The sequence below is a fragment of the Phyllostomus hastatus genome, unplaced genomic scaffold, assembly GCF_019186645.2.
Source record: "Phyllostomus hastatus isolate PE091 unplaced genomic scaffold, TTU_PhHast_1.1 phas_contig_29, whole genome shotgun sequence".
Classification (NCBI taxonomy): domain Eukaryota; kingdom Metazoa; phylum Chordata; class Mammalia; order Chiroptera; family Phyllostomidae; genus Phyllostomus; species Phyllostomus hastatus.
The window spans coordinates 29075739-29099518 of NW_025333835.1; the positions used below are offsets into that span (position 1 = coordinate 29075739).

The window sequence follows — 23780 nt, forward strand, 5'->3', positions numbered from 1 at the left end:
TTTTCATTTCCATATACATTTATAACCGACAATAACAGATTTCATGTTTTGACAAAAATTGTTAAAGGTTATAGAACAATTAGATTTTTCCCACTGATGACTAAGATTGCTTTGCACAGTTTTAGCTTAAATATCATTTTTATGCTCCTGTATAATTATTCAAAGTGAGATCACCAGTGTTACTGTATGTGCGGCCAAAGCGAGCACAGGATTACCTACACGATAGTAACAACGGTTGGCATGTGCGAAAACCACATACATTCACGTGAGTCTTTAATGTTTTTTTTAAAGAGCTGCCACACATCCTAGGAAAGAATGACCCACTCACAGGGTGGACTTTATTGTGGGTTGCCTGTCTGCACAGCTGCCTGTCTGTCTGTTCATTCCCACTGGAAAAGTACCTTCTTTATGTTAACCATGAAGAGAGGTCGAGTTTCAGAGGGAAGAACTTCCCATCGTTCTTTTCCCTTTCCTAAGAATTTTCTCCTAAAGCATAAACCACTAGTTAAATATTCCTTAAATCTGCAAACTCCTCTGTTTGATTACACCTAACTTAAATGAGCAGCTTGTAAAATGAGCTTTTCAGGAACCTGACTTCTGATAGGAGTGGGAAGAAGGAGGGGCGGTCCCAGGGCTGTGCTCTGTCTCCTGCGTTGTGTACAGGGTGGATGGGGGCACGTTTCAGGGAAAGAGGAAGATCGGGGCTGTAAGGAGATCAGATCAGTGAGTGGTGGTGGGGGCCTGTCTCTCTCACCTGCTTCCAAGGGGCTGTGTGTGCATTACCATGTCCATTGCATCCTCGTGTCAGGAGCGTGGAGGTGAAGGGAACATCTGTCTTTAAATTACGAGGGACCTTTAACAAGTGGCCTGTACATTTTTATCCACTGCTGAGCTAAATGAGTTGCCAGCATTTCCAGAGATGTTTCTTTTTAAAATTAAGCAGCTATGAAAATGTTATATTCCTAGAGAAGTTGTTATTCATAAATGTACTGTCTATGGCCAGTTCTAGTTATGTAAGTTGGTTCCACAAAAATATATTATAAATAACATGAAGCATACTCAGAGAGAAGAGGAAGGCATTCTTTCATCCTGAAGATGCAAGATAAGGTTTTTGTTCCCTGGCCTATAATGAAAAAAGAAAAGTGAACCTTTGGGATGAACTTGCCAAGAGTATGCATAGAAACAGTTAACAGCAGTGTGACAAATATCGATGATGATGATGACAGTAATAGTAGCAGCAGCCACAACTTACTGAATGCTTTCTTACGTCAAGCACGCGGCCATATGCTTGATATATATTTTATTTAATCTAATCGTCATGTCAGTTGTTTGAAGCAAAACCTGTTACTCTTATTTTAAAAATGAGAAATGAGAAATGAGAAGCTTTAAAAGGCTGTCTCTTGTTCAAGGTTGTGCAGCAAGTGAGCAGCAGGAAAAGGATTAGAATTCAAGTCTGTCTGAATCCAAAGACCATGTCTGAACCTGTGTGAAGGGTATGAACACGAGATCCCTTCTTAAGTAACATCAGCACCTATTTATACTGTGGCGAAGAATAAAATGCAAGCTCGGTTTACTAAGAACAAAGCCTGTACACATAATCAAGGGACCAGCATTGTTGCAATATTTATTAATACATACATTTGCTAATAGAAACATGGAGAGAAAAAAAGATGTGGGAAGACAGGATTGGAATGCACAAAGTAGATATTTATCCAACAGCAACTGTGCTTTAGACTCGAGCTCAAGAATATTTTGAAACTTCCAAAGATCATCTTTTTAAAGGAGCCTTGCAAGAAACTATAGCCCAAATAGATCATCCTGGCAAATGCCAACCCCCAAGGGGTATCTCTTTTAACCAGAGATATGAGGACTAAATTTGAACCAGAACTATGAACTGAAATCTCCAACTTTAGTGTGCTAAATATAGAAAGTATATACGATCATTTTATCTACCTCATGCACAATCAGCAGGCATCTTCAACTGCAAGGAAACAAGGCTACTTAGGCGAAGTGAGCAAAAATGTAAATACAAAAATACAAGCTATGTTATGTTGCATCTTCACTTAATCACAAAATATAAAATGCTTCAGTATTTGTAAGAGAAAAAAATGGCACAATTTCCCCCTTGAAGACAAAGTCCACATGCACCGTGGAACAAGACAAAGCACCGGGGCCCTTGAAAACATTCCCCCTCCACCCACCAAAAGTTGTATTGAGAAATTAAGGTAGAATTTGCTTTTGCAAGCTTCCAAATGGAGAGCAGAGTTTAAATATAATAGCTTATATTATTAACCCAATTTTAAGGAAAGATTTGTGTGTATGTTTACTAAACTAATTAGGCATTTGTAGTGCAAAAAAATTGTAGTGTTGAAAATTCTTGCAAAGATACCCAGAAATTCTTAACAGAAACAACCGAAGTACCGGGCAGTGCATGTGAACTGTAGAGGGGCAGGTTCTCCTTTGTGGCAAGTCTCTGAGAAGGCCAGACCGCGTGTAAGTACTCGCTTTTACTGTGGAATGCATTCCATCCCATTTGATAAGTATATTTCATTACGATTCCATGCAGAAGTGCCCTAATTTTCTGCCCCAAAAGATCGGACTTGAAGTTTGCCTGACATTAATGGGGATCCTAATCTTTCATAGAGGGAACCTTAAAATATGCTATGTCATTTCTTCTTTACAGTTCTAAGGGGAATAAAGGACTTACATCTTTTCCAAAAATACAATATTCTTTACAACAAAAAAATCTCAATAGTGTAAAAGAGTACAACTATTGTTGAGTGAAAGAAGCAAACTTTAAAATCTCTGGACTAGTATCTATCTACATATACATTTTTTCATTATAGTTAATCCAACCACTCTCAGCATGAGGAACAATCGGAATTAAAACAAAACAAAAAACTGTGATCCAGTCACCCTGTAATTATTACTGAGATGACAGCTATTGAGGACTCATATACGCTGAGGGGCTCTAAGGAAGGAAAGCAAAAGGAGTAGAAGACACTATCCTGTTCTCAAGCAGTTCATACTCTTTCTGACAACCTTACTGCTTAGTCATTAGCATGCACTGCAGGCTCCTAAAATATCTTATCGATACAATAAAGACAAGTTGACAGAAAACTGCAGTAACTGTCCATCCCCAATTAGCTGAATATCCAGAGAAGGGCCCCTCAGGCTGCTGAGGGGCCTGAGCACAGCGGGCTGTCACAGTCTGGCCCCAGGGTATCATCAGGCTCCCCTGACAGTCTACAAGTTCCCCTTCCGGGAAAACCAAAGGGCATAGCAGAATCACTCCTTGGATCAGGCTGGGGTCAAGTACCAGGAATCATGGCATTTGTCAGAGCAGACTCATGAGAAACAAAAAAGGCCACAGCAGGTCAAGAAGGGCCAGCAGCCAAGGCCAGCAAGACCAGAGGTGCTGCTGAAAAAGCCGAGAGCCAGGAGCAGTGGCAGTGGTACAGGCATATCTTTAAACACAGTTTAGGAAGAGCAGACCTGTGAACGGGAAGGGGCCACGGTTCCGAGTCAGCATGGAGACAGACAAGGGCAGGAAAAGTCGGTTCAAAAAAGGAGACTCAGACAAGAAACCTTGTCCAGGAGCCAGGCAAGCCCTAGCATTGCCTCCTCTTTTCCCTTTCTAACTCCCAATCTCTAGTACACCTCTAGTACAGCTTAGGAAAACTTCAGGAAACCCCTCTGCTCTCATTGGGAGAAAATGCCAGGGATCTGACTTCCTGCCCTCTTAAACTCTTCATGTTTGAAGTTTCAAGAAAGCTCAAAATCTTAAGTTCCTGCTCATTCCCATCCAAGCGGCAATACAGAGCATTCAAGTATAAGGACTCCTTCCTTCTGCCAGGCCCCAGAGAAGGCACACTTGCGCACACACATCTATTTTATATACATTCACATATGCATGCATTTAAAAATTATGTCTTAGCTCCAAGAAACTGAGAGATTAACTGAGTGTTACAGTCATGGAACTAGTCAATATACAACGTGATCCTTAAAACCGCGTGACAAAACAACAGTGGGAAGAACAAGAGGAAGTATTCCCGCTGTCAAGGGACATCAGGGAGGGCCTCGCAGATAAATGACGACTGGGCTAGACCTCAAAGGATGGGCAGGAATTAACCAGGCAGAATAAAAAGAACAGGCCGATGGGGAGGACCAGGGAAGGCAAAGGAAAAGGCATGAGCAAACACACGAAGACACGGCAGGGCACGGCAAGCCCGGGCGCAGGGAGGAATTCAGCACGGCCAGAGCAGAGTGCAAGAAGGGGGAGCCTGGGGAGGAGACAAGAAGGCTAAGCTAAGACCATATTAATAAGGAGTCTCACATGTTACACTAAGAAATTTGGGTTTTAGTTTGCAGGCTATGTGGAACCACCAAAGCTTATTAAGTAGGGGAGTAAGTTGATCAAGTTTACATTCTGGAATTAAGGCAACAGTAGAGAAGATGCTTGAGGGCTCAGAGTAGAAAAGAGCAAGCAGTTGACAAGTTGTTAAATAGGCCAGGCAAGAAATCACATGGGTCCAAACTAGTGGGAATGAGAAGATGGATTACAAAGGCATTTAAGAGGCAGGACAGATAGAGGATGTGGCCCAATTAGGTGTGGCACAAGGAGAGGGGTGGGGAAACCCGGAGGCTGCAGTTTCTACCTTAGGCAACCCGATGAGTAGTCCAGTCATGAAAGAGACTAGGAACAAAGCAAGAGGATAAACAGACTGGCTGGGATGGATAATGGATGCAATTATTTACACCCCCCCCCGCCCCCGCCCCGCCAGTTCTTTGTGCTATATGTTGTGCCAAAAATACAGCATTCTTTCTTTTATTCCTCCCAATACCATATTATCCACATTTCACATAAAGAAAATGGCTCCAAGAGGTTAATTTATTGAATGTTATTTATCTATTCATTTAATTACTCAACAAATATTTATCACGTCTTTCAGGTGCCAGGGTTTTCCAAGAGAAGGAGATGGCAGCTGGGTCCTTACCCTTGTGTAGCTCAAAGTTTAGAATGAAGGAGGCAGACAACAAACAGACCGAGTGGCAATCATGGGCTCTAAGTGCATTTCAAGTTTCCATTCATTTAACCCTTACTACAAGTAGGGAGGTGCTGCCGTCCCCATTTCGCAGCAGAACAGAGACAGAAATACAGAAAGGTTAGGTATCTTCCGCCGAGTCGCAGAGGAGTAAGGAAACGAACCCAGAGTTCAGTCCTAGGGAGCCTGGCTCCGGAGCTCCTGAGCACACACCAGGCTGCTGCCCCACATCCTGGTTCGATCCTGGTGCCATCACTGCAAGGCTGAGGAAGGAAGCAGAGGGTGTGGGAGCAGAGGGCAGCTTCTGGCTAAAGGATCAGGAAAGGCCTCTCTGAATCAGACATGAGAGGAGAGAGCGCACGCAGATCCCGAAGTAGAACGTTCTAAGCAGAGGAAATAAGTCCAGCATGTTTCAGAAACAGTAGAAGGCTATCATGGCTAGGGCAGGAAGACTTGGGGAAATGAGAATAAGATGAAGTGAAATGGGTACGTGTAGACTAGCTTGTAAATGTTTGAATTTAATTGTAGGAAAACACTGCATAATTTGCAGTAGAAGATTTAAATAATTTGATTTATACTTTCTAAAAAGACAACTTTGAGTATGGTGAAAATGAGCTGGGTAGGGGAAAGGGGGCGGAGAGAAAGCAGGGGAACAGGAATCCAGGTATTCTGTCCCCACAGCTAAGCATGTACACTAGCACCACCACAAACAGAGGAGTGATGTGTTACTGCTGCCGTGTTACAATAGCTGTAATTGTAACATTAGGCGACAGGAGTTTCCCAGCCCCACTGTAACCGTATGGGACCCCTGTTACATGTGCGCTCCAACGCTGACTGCAACCTTATGCAGCGCATGTCTGTAACTGCCAATTTAAGATGTAAATTCACTCTCAATTTAAGATGTAAATTAGACCCACAGAAACAAGAGCCCACAGTTCAGGAGGAAAGGCAAGGCCAAAGATTTACATTTTCTTCTGTGATCTTTCACATACAGGTAAGTGTTATTATTATTAAAGTCACGGGAATAGATGAAATGACTCGAGAAACACAAATACAGCAAAAAAGGAGGAAAGCACAGACTGTAATCTACGAAGTCTATTCTTTCCTGTTTCGAGTACTCCTTTTCAAATACTAGAAACGGGAAACACTGCTCACTGTCCAGAGAGCGCGTCTGGAGTCTTTACGCTCCCTCAGGGGCGCTGGGACGTGGGTGAAGAAGGCTGGTTCCCAACCACAGTCCTGGGGGTGCCGTGCAGTGGAAGAGCTGCGGCAGGCAAGGAGTCATCATCAAACCCACGCATCTCGCTAAGGACACGATGACAAGAACATGTAACACCCCTAAATCGCATTTATAGAACATAAGGCATTAATCCAATTATAACCAAGTTTGATATAAATGACCTGTGAAGTTTTGTACACGGAGCTTTAAGGTGGGTCAATGGCTGAACAGCTGCTCTGCTACAGCCTCAGAGTAACTGGCAACATGGCACAGCCCCGACGCGGCAGCAGCAAACTAGTTTGAGTGTCTTGAAAAGAAATGAATTCTGGTGTGGACCGAATTGTGTTCCCCACTCCCATCCCACCAAAGTCCTGTGTCCAAGCCCCATCCCCAAATGTGACCATACTTAGAGACAGGGCCTTGAGAAAGTAATTCAGGTTAAATGAGAGATCACAGGGATGGGGCCCTAATCTTATAAGACCGATCCTCATAAGAAAAAGAAGAGGCCAGGGTCTCTCTCTCTGACAGGCATAGTGAGAAGGTGTACAGGCCAAAAAGAGCCCCCACCAGAACAGAAACTGCCCGACCTTGACCTGGGGCTGCTAGCCTCCGGAACTGAGAGAGAACGGAAACCCTGGGTTTAAGCCGCCCCACTGACAGTATTGTGTTAGGGCAGCCCAAGCTGACAAATATGCTCTCCTAGTTTTTTTTCCTATCTAGTCTAAATTTTAAAGCTCTCCTGAATGATTTGTAAAACATATCTGCATAACTTGAAGGCTACATCAGAAACGAAGGCTGTGTTTAAAAGCATGCCTTGACATCTCACTGAGTAGAAAGGGGGCAAATAATTGGTCGAGGGGCTTCCTAACCCAGGGACTAAAACAGAACGAATGGCTTTTATTTGCCTGCATGTACTTTTAAACTCTTGAATCTTCATATTCTTTTCAATACAAACAGAAGCTCTCCTCAGATGAACCAGATCTGGTATTTTCAGCTGTGGTCAGCTTCCCTCTGACTCCCACTAGGGTTTGGTGATGCAGCGTAAACAAGGCTATAAATCAAATGCAATGCATTTAATACCTCAATGCATTGCAAATTGATCCGAAATAGGGGTCAGTTCAAATCCTTTTTTTTTTTTTAAGTGAAACTGTCCCCTTACCGTGAAGGGAAGGCAAGGAAGTTAAAGGCAGCACATCCTAATGTTCTGTGGGGTTCAGATGGGTGGCTGTGCATTAGAACAGAGGCCAGGCTTCTTCGGGGTGAGGTCCTTCAGTTACCTAGCAGGCTGGAACCACGGTATTTAAAAACACACACTGGCCGGCATTAAATCTGAAATCTACTGGGCAACCTTTCAAGAAATAAAAGCTACAAACAAAATAGCTTTGGTTCCATTCAGCATGCTGTGGGAAATGGCTAATGGACAAGCATTACTATGACTGGCAAGGCGAGCTGCCAATAAATGAGAGGAGCAGAGGTTCAAAACCACTACATAACAACAACACTTCCTAAGCTGATTTCACTAATTTGTCAAAGGAGGACATTATCAGAAGTGAAAGCAAAATGAGGTTGGAGTGCACAGGGGAAGGAACTATTTAAAAGTAAAAGCTATTGTTCTTTCACTATTGGTTGGTTATCTCTGTTTTGGGCAATTATGGTTTACTGCTACCACCTCCTAACACCACATTTTTGTTTTACTAAAGGGAACATTGTCTCCTTTTCAAATGACAAGCAGAGAGCTATTTCTGGAAGGAAACATTTCCACTCCGCCTTGCCCTTCTCCACTAGGGAGAAAGGAGGTCTAGCGGTTGGATGGGAAGAAAGTGTGGAGTTCTGATGTGCACTCCCCGGACAGGGATGGGGATCATATTCTTTTTTCACTTGTCATTTTTCTTCCTAGAAGAAAAACCTTAAGTGCTCTATCCCCCAACTTTTCTCCATCTTCAACTATTAAGTCTCTGCTGTTTCTTATAAACAAACAAAATGTTAAATAGCCAATACTTGCAATCTCTTCCATTTTGGAATGGAATGAAAACTATCCCATGATAATGGAAGAACGCAATCACCTAACAGTTCAAATCAGTTCAAAAGCCAGCGATTAATGCCTTGAATTCCATTTCAGGTAGGCTTTTCCCTGTCATGGGTAGTGTGCAAGTACAGCGGGTTTCAGGGTCATGGAACAGAGCGTGTGCCCTGGGGCTGGACCACCTAGGTTGGAGTCCTAGTTACACAACACACTCGCTGTGCAGACTCCAATAAATTAACGTAATCTCTCTACGCCTCCACACCTGAGAAAGAGAAAGCACTATATGAATGTTAGCTAATATTACGATCATCTCAGAAAACTTCTAAAGGACATTGTGTTCCTCTCCTTACTCTTTGTTAGCACTATTACGCATTTACTTATTTATTTTTTTAAAGAGATTTATCTTTTTTTTTAAAAGATTTTATTTATTTATTTTTAGAGAGGGAAGGGAGGGAGAAAGAGAGAGAGAAACATCAGTGTGCAGTTGCTGGGGGCCATGGCCTGCAACCCAGGCATGTACCCTGGCTGGGAATTGAACCTGTGACACTTTGGTTCGCAGCCCACGCTCAATCCACTGAGCTACGTCAGCCAGGGCTACTATTACGCATTTATACATAAAACCAAATGAAGTTCATCAATTTTAGGCCACAAAACAATGTGCTTGCTAATTAGACAAGGAAATTAGCCTTAACCGAGGCTAGGGTTTTACCAGTAACATAACTACACACTTGACTTTTAGAGGCAAGACATTCTACTGGAACCTACATGTTTCAAGAGTCAAATGAAAAATGTATATGATGACAACGGCTTATTCTAAAACATTTATATGATCTGAAATGTCGTTCTATGAACAAAATACATACTTCTGGGGTGATCTGTTATCAACTTCGGCCTTCAGTCGTAAATTCTCCCTCACCAGGCCACCATTTTCCAATTTCAGTTTTTTATTTGCCTTAAAAAAAAGAATTAAAAATAATTAAGCACAAGCTAAAATAAAAGTGCCCTGTAAAACTTATTAATATGAGCCATCAGTATTTTTTAGAGTGATACTATCAGAAAACTGAGTGCTGAAACATGGCCTTTAGAAACTTAAAATCACCACTGGGAATGACTTATGAAACTGTGACTAAAACCAAGCATTTTTAATCCGTTTTCCCCAAGCACTTTGCAAATCTCCTACCCAGGGAAATAAATGGGGCTATGTTAGTCAGTCATTAAGGGACTATACTAATGGCAATTTTTTTTCCTTTTTCACATAACTGAATATTCTAAGCCTGGTAACATTATACCATATGCAATTATTTGCAAAACTAATGCCAAGAGTTAATTCTTGAGCTATAAGATTGATCTTTGGTTGCTACTTAAAAAGTTCTTTAGTGAAAATGAATCTGATATGATTAAAAACCTTGCTCCCCCCCCCCCCCCCAAAAAAAACTTTCCCAAAGTCCTGGCTCACAACTTCTGGGACTCTTAAGATTGAGTTAATTTTCTCTTATAAATTCTATGGATTCTCTTTTGCTGAAAAAGAAACCCTAAGAATGATTTTCTTTTTTAAATTTTATAATACCTAAAATTTGCTTAACAAAATATCAATTACTAGAAAATCTAGAAGCTCAATGTTAGCTCTGGACAACCTGAAAAGCAGGATGCCTAGATTTTATGGTTTTCTTAAAAGTTACTCCCTTTAACTTCTCTAGTCATTGCATTTTTGAATTCCAAAGAAAAATAAGACTCGCCAGAGTAGAAACCAATCTCACCCACCTGGCAGGAGAAATTCTTTGTTACACTAGAACATTCTCATTCAAAATGAACAGGGCACAAGAGCTGTGGCCAACAAAGAAGACTTAAAAACAGATTTTTAAAATTTGACCAATGTTTTTGACTAAATTCCTGAACTTCTGTCTGAATTACTTGCCCACCCACATGCAAATGACCCAGGAGAAGGACAAGAAAAGCAAGGCAGAGAACTTCTTTTGGGCACAAAGCCTAACTCCCTTAGATTCATCCCGGTTCCTTCTGGGCTCTGAACAGGACGTGCTTGTCTTCCTGGTTGTACACCAACCAGGACTGCCGGGGGTTAATTCTTTCAGTGACTGATAAACCCCATTACTGCCCCTCTGAAGATGGAAGGAAAGTCATTTACCTCCTCATAGACACGGACAATGAATTAAGCTCTCAAGGAGGGCACCACAAGAGGAGGAGGCACTTAGTGAATGCTTTTTGCTGGGGATAAGCTTAAATTAGAAACTCATCTGAGATTACCTTTCCCCATCCCTTCGGTTTTGTATCACTACACTTCAGGGTCTCTCCCCAGTCCCGTGCCTCTCTAATACTCTCTTTAAGGGCTGGCTACTTGCTCAACTATCAGGAGACACTTTCAAGTTCAGGAAGGTTAGGAGGGTCAAGATTACAAACGGCAGAGTCCTGCCTATTTGTTGCATCTGAAAAAATAATGAAGTCTTCAGCTAACTACTTTGCATTCTCAACACTGACTGGGTAATGCAGCCTCATAATGGTTCAACACTCTGAAAATGTCAGGAAAAAAGTTCATTTCACTCATTCTAAGTAGTCCTTTATTCTCAATCTTCTGTAGTCCTGTTTGTACTTCCCCTATAGTCCATGCTTTTAAATTCATTTATGCCCTGGTTTACTGCCCAGCACTGCCTAGTATCATCACTAGGCATCCAAAATGAGCTTATTAAATATCCCAAATAACTCTGAGGTCTCAGGGTAGCTCTGGGTATTAACTTTAACATGCGGCATTTAACAAAAATCAAGGAAAATCTGAAAATTGTGTTTTAAATACTCACATACCCCTACCCCACTCTTAGGAGCCCAGAGTAAAGTTCTCATCCCAAGCCTCATGCTCTAAGAAACATTTATTGCCAAAAACTTAAATCAAGTTTACTAATTATAAAGGAAACCACACACAACTTACTGATGGCTCAAGAAGAAGGGAAGTTGAAGGGGACACGGTAGACTGATAAACCCATAACCCCCAGCTGTCCTTCCTTCTGGGCCCTCTAGTCTTCTTAGACAAACCAACGTGCTGATTAATGCTGGCCACCAGGACCGAGGACACTACACACTTCCCCTGAACTTGTAATAAACTCAGTGCAATTCTGTCTGCAGTTTCCTTTTTTCTCTAAAAGCATCATATGCTCTTCTTTCTTTTATCCGGGCCTTTTCTAAGCCCAATCAGCACTTTTTTTGGGGGGGAAGGGATAAATAGCTCAGTATTTACTTACACTAGGTTACATACATTTCTCTGCTACTTAACCTAAGGATTTGAGAGAGTACGTGGTAGTACTTTTAACCATCATATGGAGCTCATTCATGATTTTACGGGGCAGGCTTCAGTAATCCAGCACAGTGACAGTATTTTAAGGAAATGCAGGCAGATTGAAGGGGTGGCTGTGGACCATAAAATCTCCCCATTCAGCACAACTGGACTTGACTTGATACACTTGAAGTCAAGATCAAGGATGGGCCCTTTGGCCAACAAGGCTCCAACGGCACTTGATCCCAATCTCAGGTGCTGACTGCGTGTACCTCATCTCATCTCCTAGACTGGAAAATCCTAGGCTTGGCTTTTTCACCTATGCTTTCTCTACCTTGTTGAACAGGTGGAAGAATAACTTTTAATAATGAACCCGTTTCGTAAGCCACAATATTCTTTTGCATAAGGTAGTCTAAAGAGCTACAATCAGCTACCTTAGAATTAGCCATTAAGCCTTTAACTATTTACAATCTGAAATATCAGAGAATGGTAGCACTAGAAAAAACATGGTCCAAGACTTTCACTGTATAGGTAGGGAAATGGCTATGTATTTCATTTTATGCATACAGGGCAGTCACTGACATAAGCTTAAAACAAGGTAAGGTAAACCACAAAGAAGGGAAATAGAAACACATCCTTTAAATGGATGTCAGTCTCCCATAAGAAGATGCAAACTCATATAGAAGCATTACAGTCTCCAATTATAGTCACAAATGGAACCACCTGATATTTCTTGGCAGCTAATGACATTTAAGAAGAAAAACTTTTCCTCTTGCCTACAAATGCTCATTCAGGGATTTCTGTCCTCTCCCCAGCAAGTATCTAATGAATGAGTCAAGATATATGCTCTTTATATGTTTGAGGGTACTTACAATATTATAGAATTTAAAACAACTATAATAGAACATTTTAAAACTACATATGATAGAATTTTATTTATTTTTGTTATATGCAAAAGGTGATTTTTATTTTTTATGAAAATAAGACACCAATAAAAATATACAAAATACAGAAAAAAGCTACATATAAGAGAATTCTTAAAAACAATCACAACTTACCTCCTTTAACTTATCCACATCATCTTTCACTTTTTCATAGATTTCATTCGCTGTTCTTAGTTTTTTCTTCCACTCCACTACAGTTCCTGGGTCAACTTTACTTGCATTATCTGCAACTGGAATTTTGTCTTCGTTTTGGTTGCCCTGCATCAAGGTTAAAGGATCTAGAATAGTCTTGATCTGTGACTCCAAGCTGAGATTTTTACTCTTAAGCTCTTCTACCTCTCTCTGCAGACAATCTATTTCATCCTGGAAAAGGATTGCACAGCCATTAGGTAGGTAGATAAAACAGTAAGCACACACATATGCTAACCTGAGGCCAATGTGTTACTTTAACTTTATACTCAAAATTCCGTAGATACACAGATTCTTTATGTATCAGAATAGTTTTGCAGGCAGGAAGTCACAAACAGTTGAAATTCTCCAAATGTATTTTGACTCATAAAATCCAACATTCCCACTGCTTTCATTTAAATTCAGGGACAGCCCTGGCTGGGTGCCTCTGCTGGTGGGAGGAGCACTGCTCGCACACCAGAAGGCTGCAGGTTTGATCCTGGGGAAAGGCACATATGGGCGGCAACCGATCGATGTTTCTCTCTCACATCAGTGTCTGTCTGTCTGCCTCTCTCTACCCCTTCTTCTCTCTCTAAATCAATAAACATATCTTTGGGTGAGGATTAAACAAAAACTTTCAATGCTAGTTTGTTGTTTTAAAAAATAAAATGTCAAATCTTTGATTCTATTTAAGATATCCAGGAAACAAAAGTGACATGAATTCAACAAGAAAGTTGATTCCTCAGAACGAAATTCTAAGGCATATTTAACTGCTTTCCTTACTAAGGGAAATTTAAAAATACAGTGTTGATGAAGGTAATCTATTATAGTTCTGTTTGGTATTTATATTTTTGCTTCTACATTGAAAGTAGAAGTTGAAACCATATACTGTTTCCTTCCACTTTCCCTTTCAGAGTAACACCTGCAGTTAACCTTCACCTCTCTACCTTCTGGTTCTTCAGTTACCACTGGGACTACTCCCAGTCGACTTCCCCATCTAGAACTGCTCATTATCTTAAACCAATAATTAAACATTTGGGCTAGAATTCTTTCCTGTGATACCATTTATTCATCTATGACATACTTCTTTTTAGACTAATACCATAAGAAATTCTGCAATTAGAAAATGAACTCCAAGTTCCTCAGTATGCCAGTGAGTTTTTAAAAGGTCAATCAGATTAGTACCTAGTATGATGGATATTTATTGGGTTGGCCGGAAAGTTAGTTTGTTTCCCACACTAGGCTCTAGGAGTGCTTAGTTGTCTTTAACTTCATTTGAAACTATTTTGTTAGATTGTGTTGTGACAGCTACCATATCAGCGTGCATTTAAAATAAAAGTTAGCAAAATTGGGGAATTTTTGTGCAGTCTTTTAATATTAAAGATGGAAGAAAATATACATTTTTAGCATATTATGCTTTATTGTTTTAAGAAGGGTAAAAATGCAACTGAAAAGTAAAAAAAAAGATTTGTGCAGTGTATGGAGGAGGTGTTGTAACTGATAGAATGTGTCAAAAGTGGTCTGCAAAGTTTCTTGGTACTATTGACATAAAGAAACAAGTAATTCTTTGCTGTGGGCATGTATGGGAAGATGTTTAGCAGCACCCCTGGCCCCTTCCCACTAGAAGCCAGTATCTGGAGATAACAGACATACTCAAAACATCCAAATCAATAAAGTTATTGGTGAAAATGGAAAATGTGTCTTTTATTTTATACAAAAAACTAAATGGACTTTTTGGCCAACCCAATATTAAGTATTTAAGAATACATTTTAGCCCTGGCTGATGTGGCTCAGTGGACTGAGAGCCAGCCTGTGAACCAAAGGGTCACTGGTTCAATTCCCAATCAGGGCACATGCCTGGGTTGTGGGCCAGGTTCCCAGTGCGGGGCATGTGAGAGGCAACCACACATTGATGTTTCTCTCCCTTTCTCCCTCCTTTCACCTCTAAAATAAATAAAATCTTAAAAATAAAAAAAGAATACAGTTTAGAATTAACTTACACAGTACTATGTACAATTTTAAATTACAATACATTTCAAGTTAAATAGCATTATAAATGATAAAACCACTTAGAATATATTAACGAATACATAAATATAAGCAGAAAAACACATATCTGAATGAACATTTATTTAGTCATTTCTTTACACCCCAATTTATTTCAAAAAAATTTTGAAGCAGCTAACGTAGTTTTCATGGGGTGTCCAACCTGCATGCAGCCCAGGATGGCTATGAATGCAGCCCAAAACAAAATCATAAATTTACTTAAAACCTCATGAAATTTTTTTTTGTTGTTTTCGTTAAGGATGTATTTAATGTGCGGCCCAAGACAACCCTTCTTCCAGTGTGGCCCAGAGACACCAAAAAGTTGCACACCTCTGACTGTAAGTTTAGCTTGAAGATATTTTGTATTAAAAAAAGAGATACATAATGTCTTCCCTTCAGTCAACATAAAAGAACTGGGCTTAATGTTTACTATTCAAAAGTGTATGTATTGCATGAGCATGAAGCTAATTTGGAAAAATTCCATCACCATGTTAAAGCACCTTTGTAGAAAGGAAACTGCTGTATGATCTCACTTGTATGTGGAACGTGGAAAAGTCAAATACCCAGAAGCAGAGAGTTAAGCAGTGGTGGGAGGAAGGGGAAAAGGGAAGGTCAGAGAAGTGGGGAGACAGGTGAAAGACACAATGCTGTAATTATGTAGGATAATTAAGTTTAGAGACCCAATATACAGCATACTGACTACATTAATAATACTGTGTTGTACACAGGGAATTTGCTGAGGAGATGGGCATGTTCATCACCTTGACTGACATAATGATTTCACTACATATGTGTATCAAAACATCACTGTACACCTTAAATATATACAATTTTTATTTTAAGAAAACCCCCTATATTACATGCAAACAAATTTAGGAAACACCGTATTTCCGGCCAGAAATCTCTTTGCCAGTCGCTGACATAGGTACCTTTACATTACCAGAACTGATCAGCTGTACAGTGATCAGCGAATTTACAGACAGAAGCAAAAACAAAACCAGGACTGCAATCACAGTTTACTGGAGTACTCACAGCACCTCCTAGGGGCTGGAAGACTGACTTGCAAAAGAGGGTTTCTCTTATCTCCCAACTTCCAGAGGGCACACATACTTACAAAATGATGTGTCTACTGAAGACAGAGTTCAAATTAAAGGAAAGAAAAAAAAAGGAAAGGCTTCTATCTGTTCCTTACCTCTATTTAAAATAGGTAAGAGAGAAAGAATTTATCATATAAGAGATTTTTAAATTGGCATTTAAATACGATTTCACTGGATGTTTAATCTAAGGAGTTCAGACGGAGATAACTCAATTTTACCTTGAATTCAATGCTATCAGCATTTTAGATTTTATTACTATTTACCTCATATTCTTTGTGGAGTAACTCAAGCCGAGTTTTCCGAAGGTGCTTCTGTACTGTGTGGCTTAGCATGGGTTCGCTTTCACTCGTGCCTCCTACATGGGGGGAAGAATCTAACTTTTCATTTGAATTTGGGCAGAATGAAAATGATCCTTTTTCCTACTGTTTTATACAGTATCCCAGCTTGATTTCTACTTATACACACTTAGGGCTGCCATCTAAGCCTTTTCTCTACCTCAACCCTGAGAAAAGACAAATATCAAACAACACTATGAGCGATACCTTCCTTTGGTAAAGTATTATGTTGAGTTTACTTACCTGTGTATCCTATTACAGTAAACTTGTTAAAGGTAAACATTGTATTTTATTAATGATCACAATCGGACTACTGTAAATTTTGAATACCAGACAATTCTTAAATGATAAAACCAATGATTATATTTATATTTAACCGATATATTATATAAATAATGCATCTATATTTCCATACATAATTATTGAATATTATCCATATAACATGTAATACATATACATGTTATATTATTACAATCAATTTATTCATTCAAACATACCTAATTACTGGTGACACACTGAAAAGATTAATGTGTCCCACCACCGATTCTAACAACTGAGCCACCACGGACTATGAATCGCAGCATCACTGTGTGCCAATACGAATTCTTCCCGAGAGCTCTGCTCTTATGCTCTGGCCCTTCTTAGCATCGTGGTAGCACAGGCACTTCAAAGATGTTCTTTTTCAGGACATTCTATCCAAGTGCAAGGATAGATGAGCGATTTTATACTTGAAAGAACTTATGACATATCACTTAGGTGTGAATGAATGAATGAAGGCAGGAGGAGGGATGTGAAGAGAAGCTGCCAGAGAAAACACTACAATTCTTTTAGTGCTCTAACCCAGCAATTTTCAACCTTTTTCGCTTCATGGCACACATACTCTAATTACTAGAATTCTGCAGTATACCAAAAACTGTATTTTTTGCCGATCTGACAAAAGAAAAAATAGGTAGAATTTTGATCCATTCACACTGGACAGCTATTGTTGCGTTGGCTGTTGCCTTTTTTTTTAATTGGGCGATCGAAGGGAAAAGAGGTCAGTGCCCCTGACTCTTTTCACATACTTTAGGTATCGCATATTTTAAAAATTCTTGTGGCACACGAGCTGAAAATCGCTGATCTAACCTTGTATTCTGCAAGAGAAGACATTCAGTGCAGGTACAAAACTAAAGGCAGAGCGACTAGCACTACCGTAAGCAGCGCAGCAGAAAAATGTTCCTCTACAGGGGCCCAAGGGAGAAACCGGGAGCCATCTCTGCTTCTTCCTTCGCATCTCTCACTTCCAAAGTCCCACCAGTTCTTTCATCCTAGCACGTATCTTCCCTTCCATTTCCATTGCAAAAATCTTACTTAAATCCATTTGCACCAATTTGGGACTAACACAGTAAACTCTTAAGGTTTCTGAAAAGTGTTTCCTATACATAGCTAATGACAGATTCATTTTCAATTCTTCCTAAAGCAAAAACAAGTACAAATCATTTTAATTTTTGTAATCTAAGAGAAATAACTTACATTTGCAGAATAAAACTCCAACAGGAAAAAAACTGTTTAAATATTTTATTTTTCAATGATCTTCTAGTTTAAGTTTTATTCTCCCTCTTACCTACATTATTATGGCACTAAATGTTCTTTTTTTACCCTTAATCCAGTCTCACATTCTCTCTCAAGAACCTCCTTTTCTCTGGGCAAGAACCTCCTTCTCACATGCTCTCTCTCTCCACTACAGCTCAACCCCTACGTAGGGTCCCCAAGTAATATTCCTCAAGCACCTTCTGGATCATGCGACTTCCTTGCTCAAAACCATCATGCCCACCTCACCCTTCTCATCAAAGAGCAAGTCCCAGACTTAATTTGTCACTCAAGATTCTCTGCACTGTAAAATTAACTTACCTTTTCAGTCTTATTTTAGTCATACCCAAACTACACTACTGATAATTTCCAAGAACATGCTTTTTATTTTCCTACCTCTAAACTGTACCTTATGCTACCCATATTCCCTCTACCTAAAATGCCCTCCCTACTCTTTACCAATTGAAATTTTATCCGTCCTTAAACCTCCAACTTAAAGTCCACATGCTTGTTGAAACCTCTCTCGATGTTGCTAGGTGAACTCTCTTGCCTGAACACTCTGGGCCTTTCCTTTGCCTTTAGCATCTGCTGCTTTAAACTAGTAGTATTTTGCTCCACATGCACAACCCCTACCAGAATGTAAGTTCCAGGAAGCTCTAAGATTTCTCATAATGCCTTGAGTTCCTCAGATGCTCCACTGATAGATTATGCAAGCAACTAATCCATCCAGTATGATGCTGGTAAAAATAACATCACTGAAAACTATTTCAGTCTTCCTCCAAATATACACTACTCAGAGATTGCTTCAGATCTATTTCTTTGTGTTTATAAAATAGGCCCTTACCAATAATCTCTTTGCAAGGATTTTCAGGAGTGATGGGGACTCTACAAGCTGGACACTGGCTGTTATTCTTCAACCACAAATCGATACAAATTGAACAAAATACATGGTTGTTGATGCATATGACAGGCTGGCGTACCTTTAAAAAAACAAAAACAAAAACAATAGTTTTAGTACAGGACAACGACCACAGTCAGAATCCCAACAGGTTCTACGCAGAGACTGAAACTGCTGACATGCAGGGTGGGGCACAAGTAGGTTTACAGTCATTTGTAAGGACAATATAATAATTAATATATAATAACAGGAATACACTACATTTCATGTACTCACAACTGTAAACCTACATTTGCCCTGTATTATGAAATGGTTTTATTTTGTTCCAAACCACTCTCATGTTCAAAAAGAAAAGACATTTTGTTCCACTAAAGCTGGGACTATGTTCAACTCTTCTATTTTAGAATTATGAAAAGAAAAACAGAATGTTCTTTAAAGATCATTTAATCCAAGCACCCACCCAACATGGGAATCCTTCCCTCAATTGATACCATATTATAGAGCAGCAGCAACCGACAATTAAGTACTGACATCTTACTAGAAAGTCTCCCAAACCAAGTAGGCACGAAACAACCCTCCAAGCCACGAGTACCACTCTCAGTGGCACGTAGTCTAAACAGCACACAATGCTGAAAGGTATCGTCATCTACAAATCTCTGACTCCATTAAAACAAGTACAAATAGTAATGATAATTAACATTTATATAGTCATATATTTTACAAAGGGCTTTCACATGCTTTTTCTGTTTTTATTTTGGTTTGTTTTTAAGTAACCCTATGAAGTAAACAGAGCACATATACTTGACCAATAAGAAAACCCAGGTGTGAAAAACGTAGGTGGCTTGCTCAGGGTTAACGAGGTGGTTTGACTGTGTTTAGCTGTTTTCTCAGAGGGAAACTAAAGAGAGAAAGTGCTTTAGTTTTTACCTGACACTATACTTGGGTTGTTCACATATTCACTTTCTGTCTCTCCACAGGGAAAATAGAAGAGAGAAACTGCTTTGGTTTTCTACCTGATATTACATATTCGTGTACATGTATGTTGTCTGTCTCCCTTATTAAAATGGGGGCTCCATGAACACAAGAGCTTCCCTAGTTTCAGTCATTCCTGAATCCCTGGTGCCCAGAAGACAGCTTAGCATATAGCAGGTACTCAGTAAAAGTTTGGTGAACGAAGTAATTCCTATTAAGACAATATTTAACATTCAAGTTGGGGGACTTGACAGAGGGAATAATGACTTAATATTCTTCAAACAGCACCAATTTAACAATAAAAACAAAAAATGAAATGCTTAGGCTTTCATTTGATTTGCATGGTACTTTTACTGTGGGACTCAAAACACTTTACAGCCATTTTCAATATCTTTCTGTTTTAATAGTACCCATACTATTGCAGACTCCTTCTGCATTAGGGACTGGAAGATCAAGGGAAAGCAGAAGAAGCAGAAGAATGAAGAGACAGAACCACCACAAACCACTTTCCACAGAGAAAATGCTTGTCCACCTCAGTACAGAAATACCCAGAAGACGAGTGTTCATTTTAAAGGGGTCCCTGCCCTCAAAGAAATCACAGATGTATATACGGTGACCCCTGCCAGGCAGGCATCAGCTGAAGTCTCACTACAAAGTGCTCAGTGGTCTTAGTCTGGCTTCCAAAATTTAGATGCTCCCTTGATTATGAACACTAGCATAAGAAATCTACACAGAGAAGATAATTCAGCATGGATGTAAGTTTCTTCTCAGAGAAACCAATTGCACTTCATTTAGCTCAACTGATTGATTAGACTAATTAAAGTAAATGACCACAAAGCACTCAAACTCTTCTTCTGAACTCCTCTACCAACAGCAAGGAGTCAGTGCTTACCTGGAAGTATGGTGTTGTGATTTGTTAGATATATGTTTGGTCACTCAGTTAACCTAAATACATTTCTCAGGTATTTGGTCTTCATCCCTAATTCCTGGCTCACAGCTCTCAAACTTCAAAGAATTTTGTAAGTGATGAGAGCAATAATGGTGTCTCTTATGTTAATGAAGTGACTTTTTTTAGATAGAGAGGTGCAGGAGAGAGGGAGGGGAGAGAGAGAAAAAGAGAGAGAGGGGAAGGAGGGAGGGTGAGGGAGAGAGAGAGACACTGATTTGTTGTTCCACTTATTTATGCATTTACTGGTTGATTCTTGTATGTGCCCTAAGGATCAAACCTGCAACCCTGGTGCAGGGATAACGCTCTAACCAATTGAGTGGCCAGGGCAATGAGGTAACTTTCTTTTTAACATTATTTTGATTGATTACACTATTACACCTGTCCCCATTTTTCCCCCTTTGCCCACCTCCACCCAGCCCTCCTTACCCACTTCCCTCTGGCATTACCACGCTGTTGTCTGTGCCTATGCGTTATATGTACATGTTCCCTTGCTAATCCCTTCACCTTCTTTCATCCAGTTCCCCCCTTTCCCATGACAGCTGTCAGTCTGTTCCATGTGTCAAGCTGGGGGCTGGCTGCGAGTAGAAGCCAACTTTGAGGTCAGAGGACTGGAACTGTCAGTCTTATCTCCCGATTCCCAAAGAGGGGAGAGGGGCTTCAGATCGATCAGTCAACAACGGCCAATGACTCGGTCAATCATAACTGCTAAAGAAAGCTCCATAAAAACCCAAAAGGACAGACGGAAGGAGATTTGACTTGGGATGGGGAACACACAATATGATACACGGATGATGTATAGAACTGAACACCTGCAACCTATATAACCTTATAATTTTATTAACCAATACCACCCCAATAAATTAAAATAAAAAACAAAACAGAGGACAGCTTGTCAGCCCTTTTTCAGAGCACCAGAGCACTTCCATGTGACATGATGTAGGCCCCAAGCTTCAAGAGGGCAGAAATTCCTTTATTTGAGACTTCACCCTATGTATCGCTTCATCTGGCTATTGACTCGTATCCTTTAATATCCTTTGTAATAAATAGATGATCTACTGGGTAAATGGGTTTTCTTGAGTGTTATGAGCTGTTCTAACAAATTACTCAAACCCATGGAGGGGGTTGTTGGAACCTCTGACTCACGGTCAGCCAGCCAGAAGTACTGGTACCAAACTGCGCTTGAGACCAGCTTCTAAAGTGAAGGGCCGTCTTCATGGGACTGAGCCCTTCCTTTACCCGTGGGGGACGGATCTGAGCCACAGACAGCCAAATTCCTAAGAGGTAAAAAGAGTAAGGCCTAAAGCACAAGGCGGGATTCTGGCTCACACAGGAGTGAGACTCTGTCTTCCACTAGAACACGAAGGAAGACTGAGGGTGCAGAACACAATGGGCGGCGGGGGGGGGTGGTGGAGATCTGTTGATAGAAAGGTCAGAGACTCGTGTTGCAACTGTTCTAATTGCTTATATCTTATCATGAAATATGAGATGAGGTTACTGGCTGAAAGTGAGAAGCGGAGAAAGACATCAGCTTGAGAAAATGGGAGAACCAAGCAGTTACCTTAAACAGTGAGGAAGTACACGTACTAGGGACATGGAGCAGGACTGCCGGACACTGCTGAGTTCCAATCTGAGGTCTGTGGTTTTGACTGTAAAGACTAATTAACATCAGGTGTGTATTTTTCTTACCAACTTGTAGCCACTCGGGCTCAGGCAGACAGTAAAAGAGTTGCAGTTTTGCCAAGGAGGAAGAGAGAGACAAGAGACTGATGATAACAAATGACCAAGGCTAATAAGGGAAATGAGAACTTGAATAGTAATGCCAGTGAAAGCTCGAGAGAGTCATCGAATCCCTGGACGCGTCTGGGTAAAGCTGGCGTGTTGCTAGAGAGGAAGTATGATGGGAAGAGGATCACAGGCTGAAATGCTTGTAGTCAAAACCCTGGAGGTGGTGCAGCTGCTTTCTCTAATGTTCTGTCTTGGGCCATCTTATCTGACATTGTTCTATTTCTCTCTTAATCTCATGCATCATGTGATGTTAACATATCTTGTATGGTGACAACTTCTGGGAATCCTTTGTAAGTGGCAGAGCTTGGGCATGGAGAAATAAAACCTGGGCCCAACTCCAGCTCTGCCACTTACTGAGCTGTCTGACCTCAGTTAAGCCCTTTAGTTACAAGGGGCTTCAGTTTCTGCCTCTGAAAACTAGTTTAACCTAGTATGCTTTCCATTCAGGTGTTGCTTAAGATTTAATAGTGTCAGGACATTCGTACAAAGACTCCACATAGCAGTATCTCAAACAAACAAACAAACAAAGAAGGAACAGCCCTGGCAGGGTGACTCAGCTGGTTGCAGCACCGTCCCATGCAGCAAAAGGCTGTGAGTTTGATCCCCAGTCAGGGCACGTACCTAGGATGTGGGTCCAATACCCCCTCCAATCAGAGATCAATGCTTCTCTCTCATATAGATCTCTCTCTCTCTCTCTCTCTCTCTCTCAAATCAATGGACATATTCTTGGGTAAGGATTTTTTTTTAAAGGAGGAACACAAAGTAATAATATTGTTATATCCACTTGCCAAGGGGCTAATCCAAATAAGGCTCTTGTAGCTGCCTCAACCATAACACCCAAATTCAAACCCAGCCTCCTTCACATATGTGCTCCTCTCACACCCCCTCTTGTCTAAGTTTATAGCACCACCCTCCTCCCACCCCACCCACCACCACCTCCACATGGGCTAGAATCTTCAGAGCTTCGTCTGACTCATCTTTTTCACTTCTCCTCAACAACTAATCAGTTACCAAATCCTGCTACCATTGGTCAAGTCTAAGAAGCCAGAGACTTTAAGATGCACCAATAAGTAAAATGAATGAAAATGCTGCCATTTACACCTCTAAGACGCCATTACTTGTAAGCTACACCCAGGTTTCAGAGGTAGCAGGACGTGGATACATCAGAATAGTTGAAATACGGTAAATCTGCCTCCACATGCTCTTTTACCTATCATAATGACCCCCTCCCAAGCTTCCTTTCTTCCTTTCTGGCCATCTTTCATACTGATGCAAGAGCTACCTTCCTAAAATGTGAGTAAGCAGCTTTCACAGTTGCTCTTCGCAAAACAGCGATTCTGCTGTGTGCAGTTTTGAAACTGAAAAAGCCAGAGTCTGCGTTGCCTGTCACTACCAGAACCAGTAAGTAGAGACAAGGGTTGAATCTCTGTGGGTGCTTTATTCAGATGCC

The 23780-nt window shown here is 40.6% G+C and overlaps 1 protein-coding gene across 1 annotated transcript in view; it reads right to left on the reverse strand.

The window, feature by feature from the left end:
* OBI1 (ORC ubiquitin ligase 1) overlaps positions 1 to 23780 on the reverse strand; it is a 38725-nt gene that overhangs the window by 9305 nt on the left and 5640 nt on the right. Inside the window, exons 2-5 of the mRNA XM_045839306.1 lie at positions 18571 to 18706; positions 16086 to 16177; positions 12626 to 12874; positions 9151 to 9239 (exon numbers count right to left, since the gene is read on the reverse strand). Of these exons, the coding sequence (XP_045695262.1) occupies positions 9151 to 9239; positions 12626 to 12874; positions 16086 to 16177; positions 18571 to 18706 (566 nt within the window). The remainder of the gene's footprint in view (positions 1 to 9150; positions 9240 to 12625; positions 12875 to 16085; positions 16178 to 18570; positions 18707 to 23780) is intronic.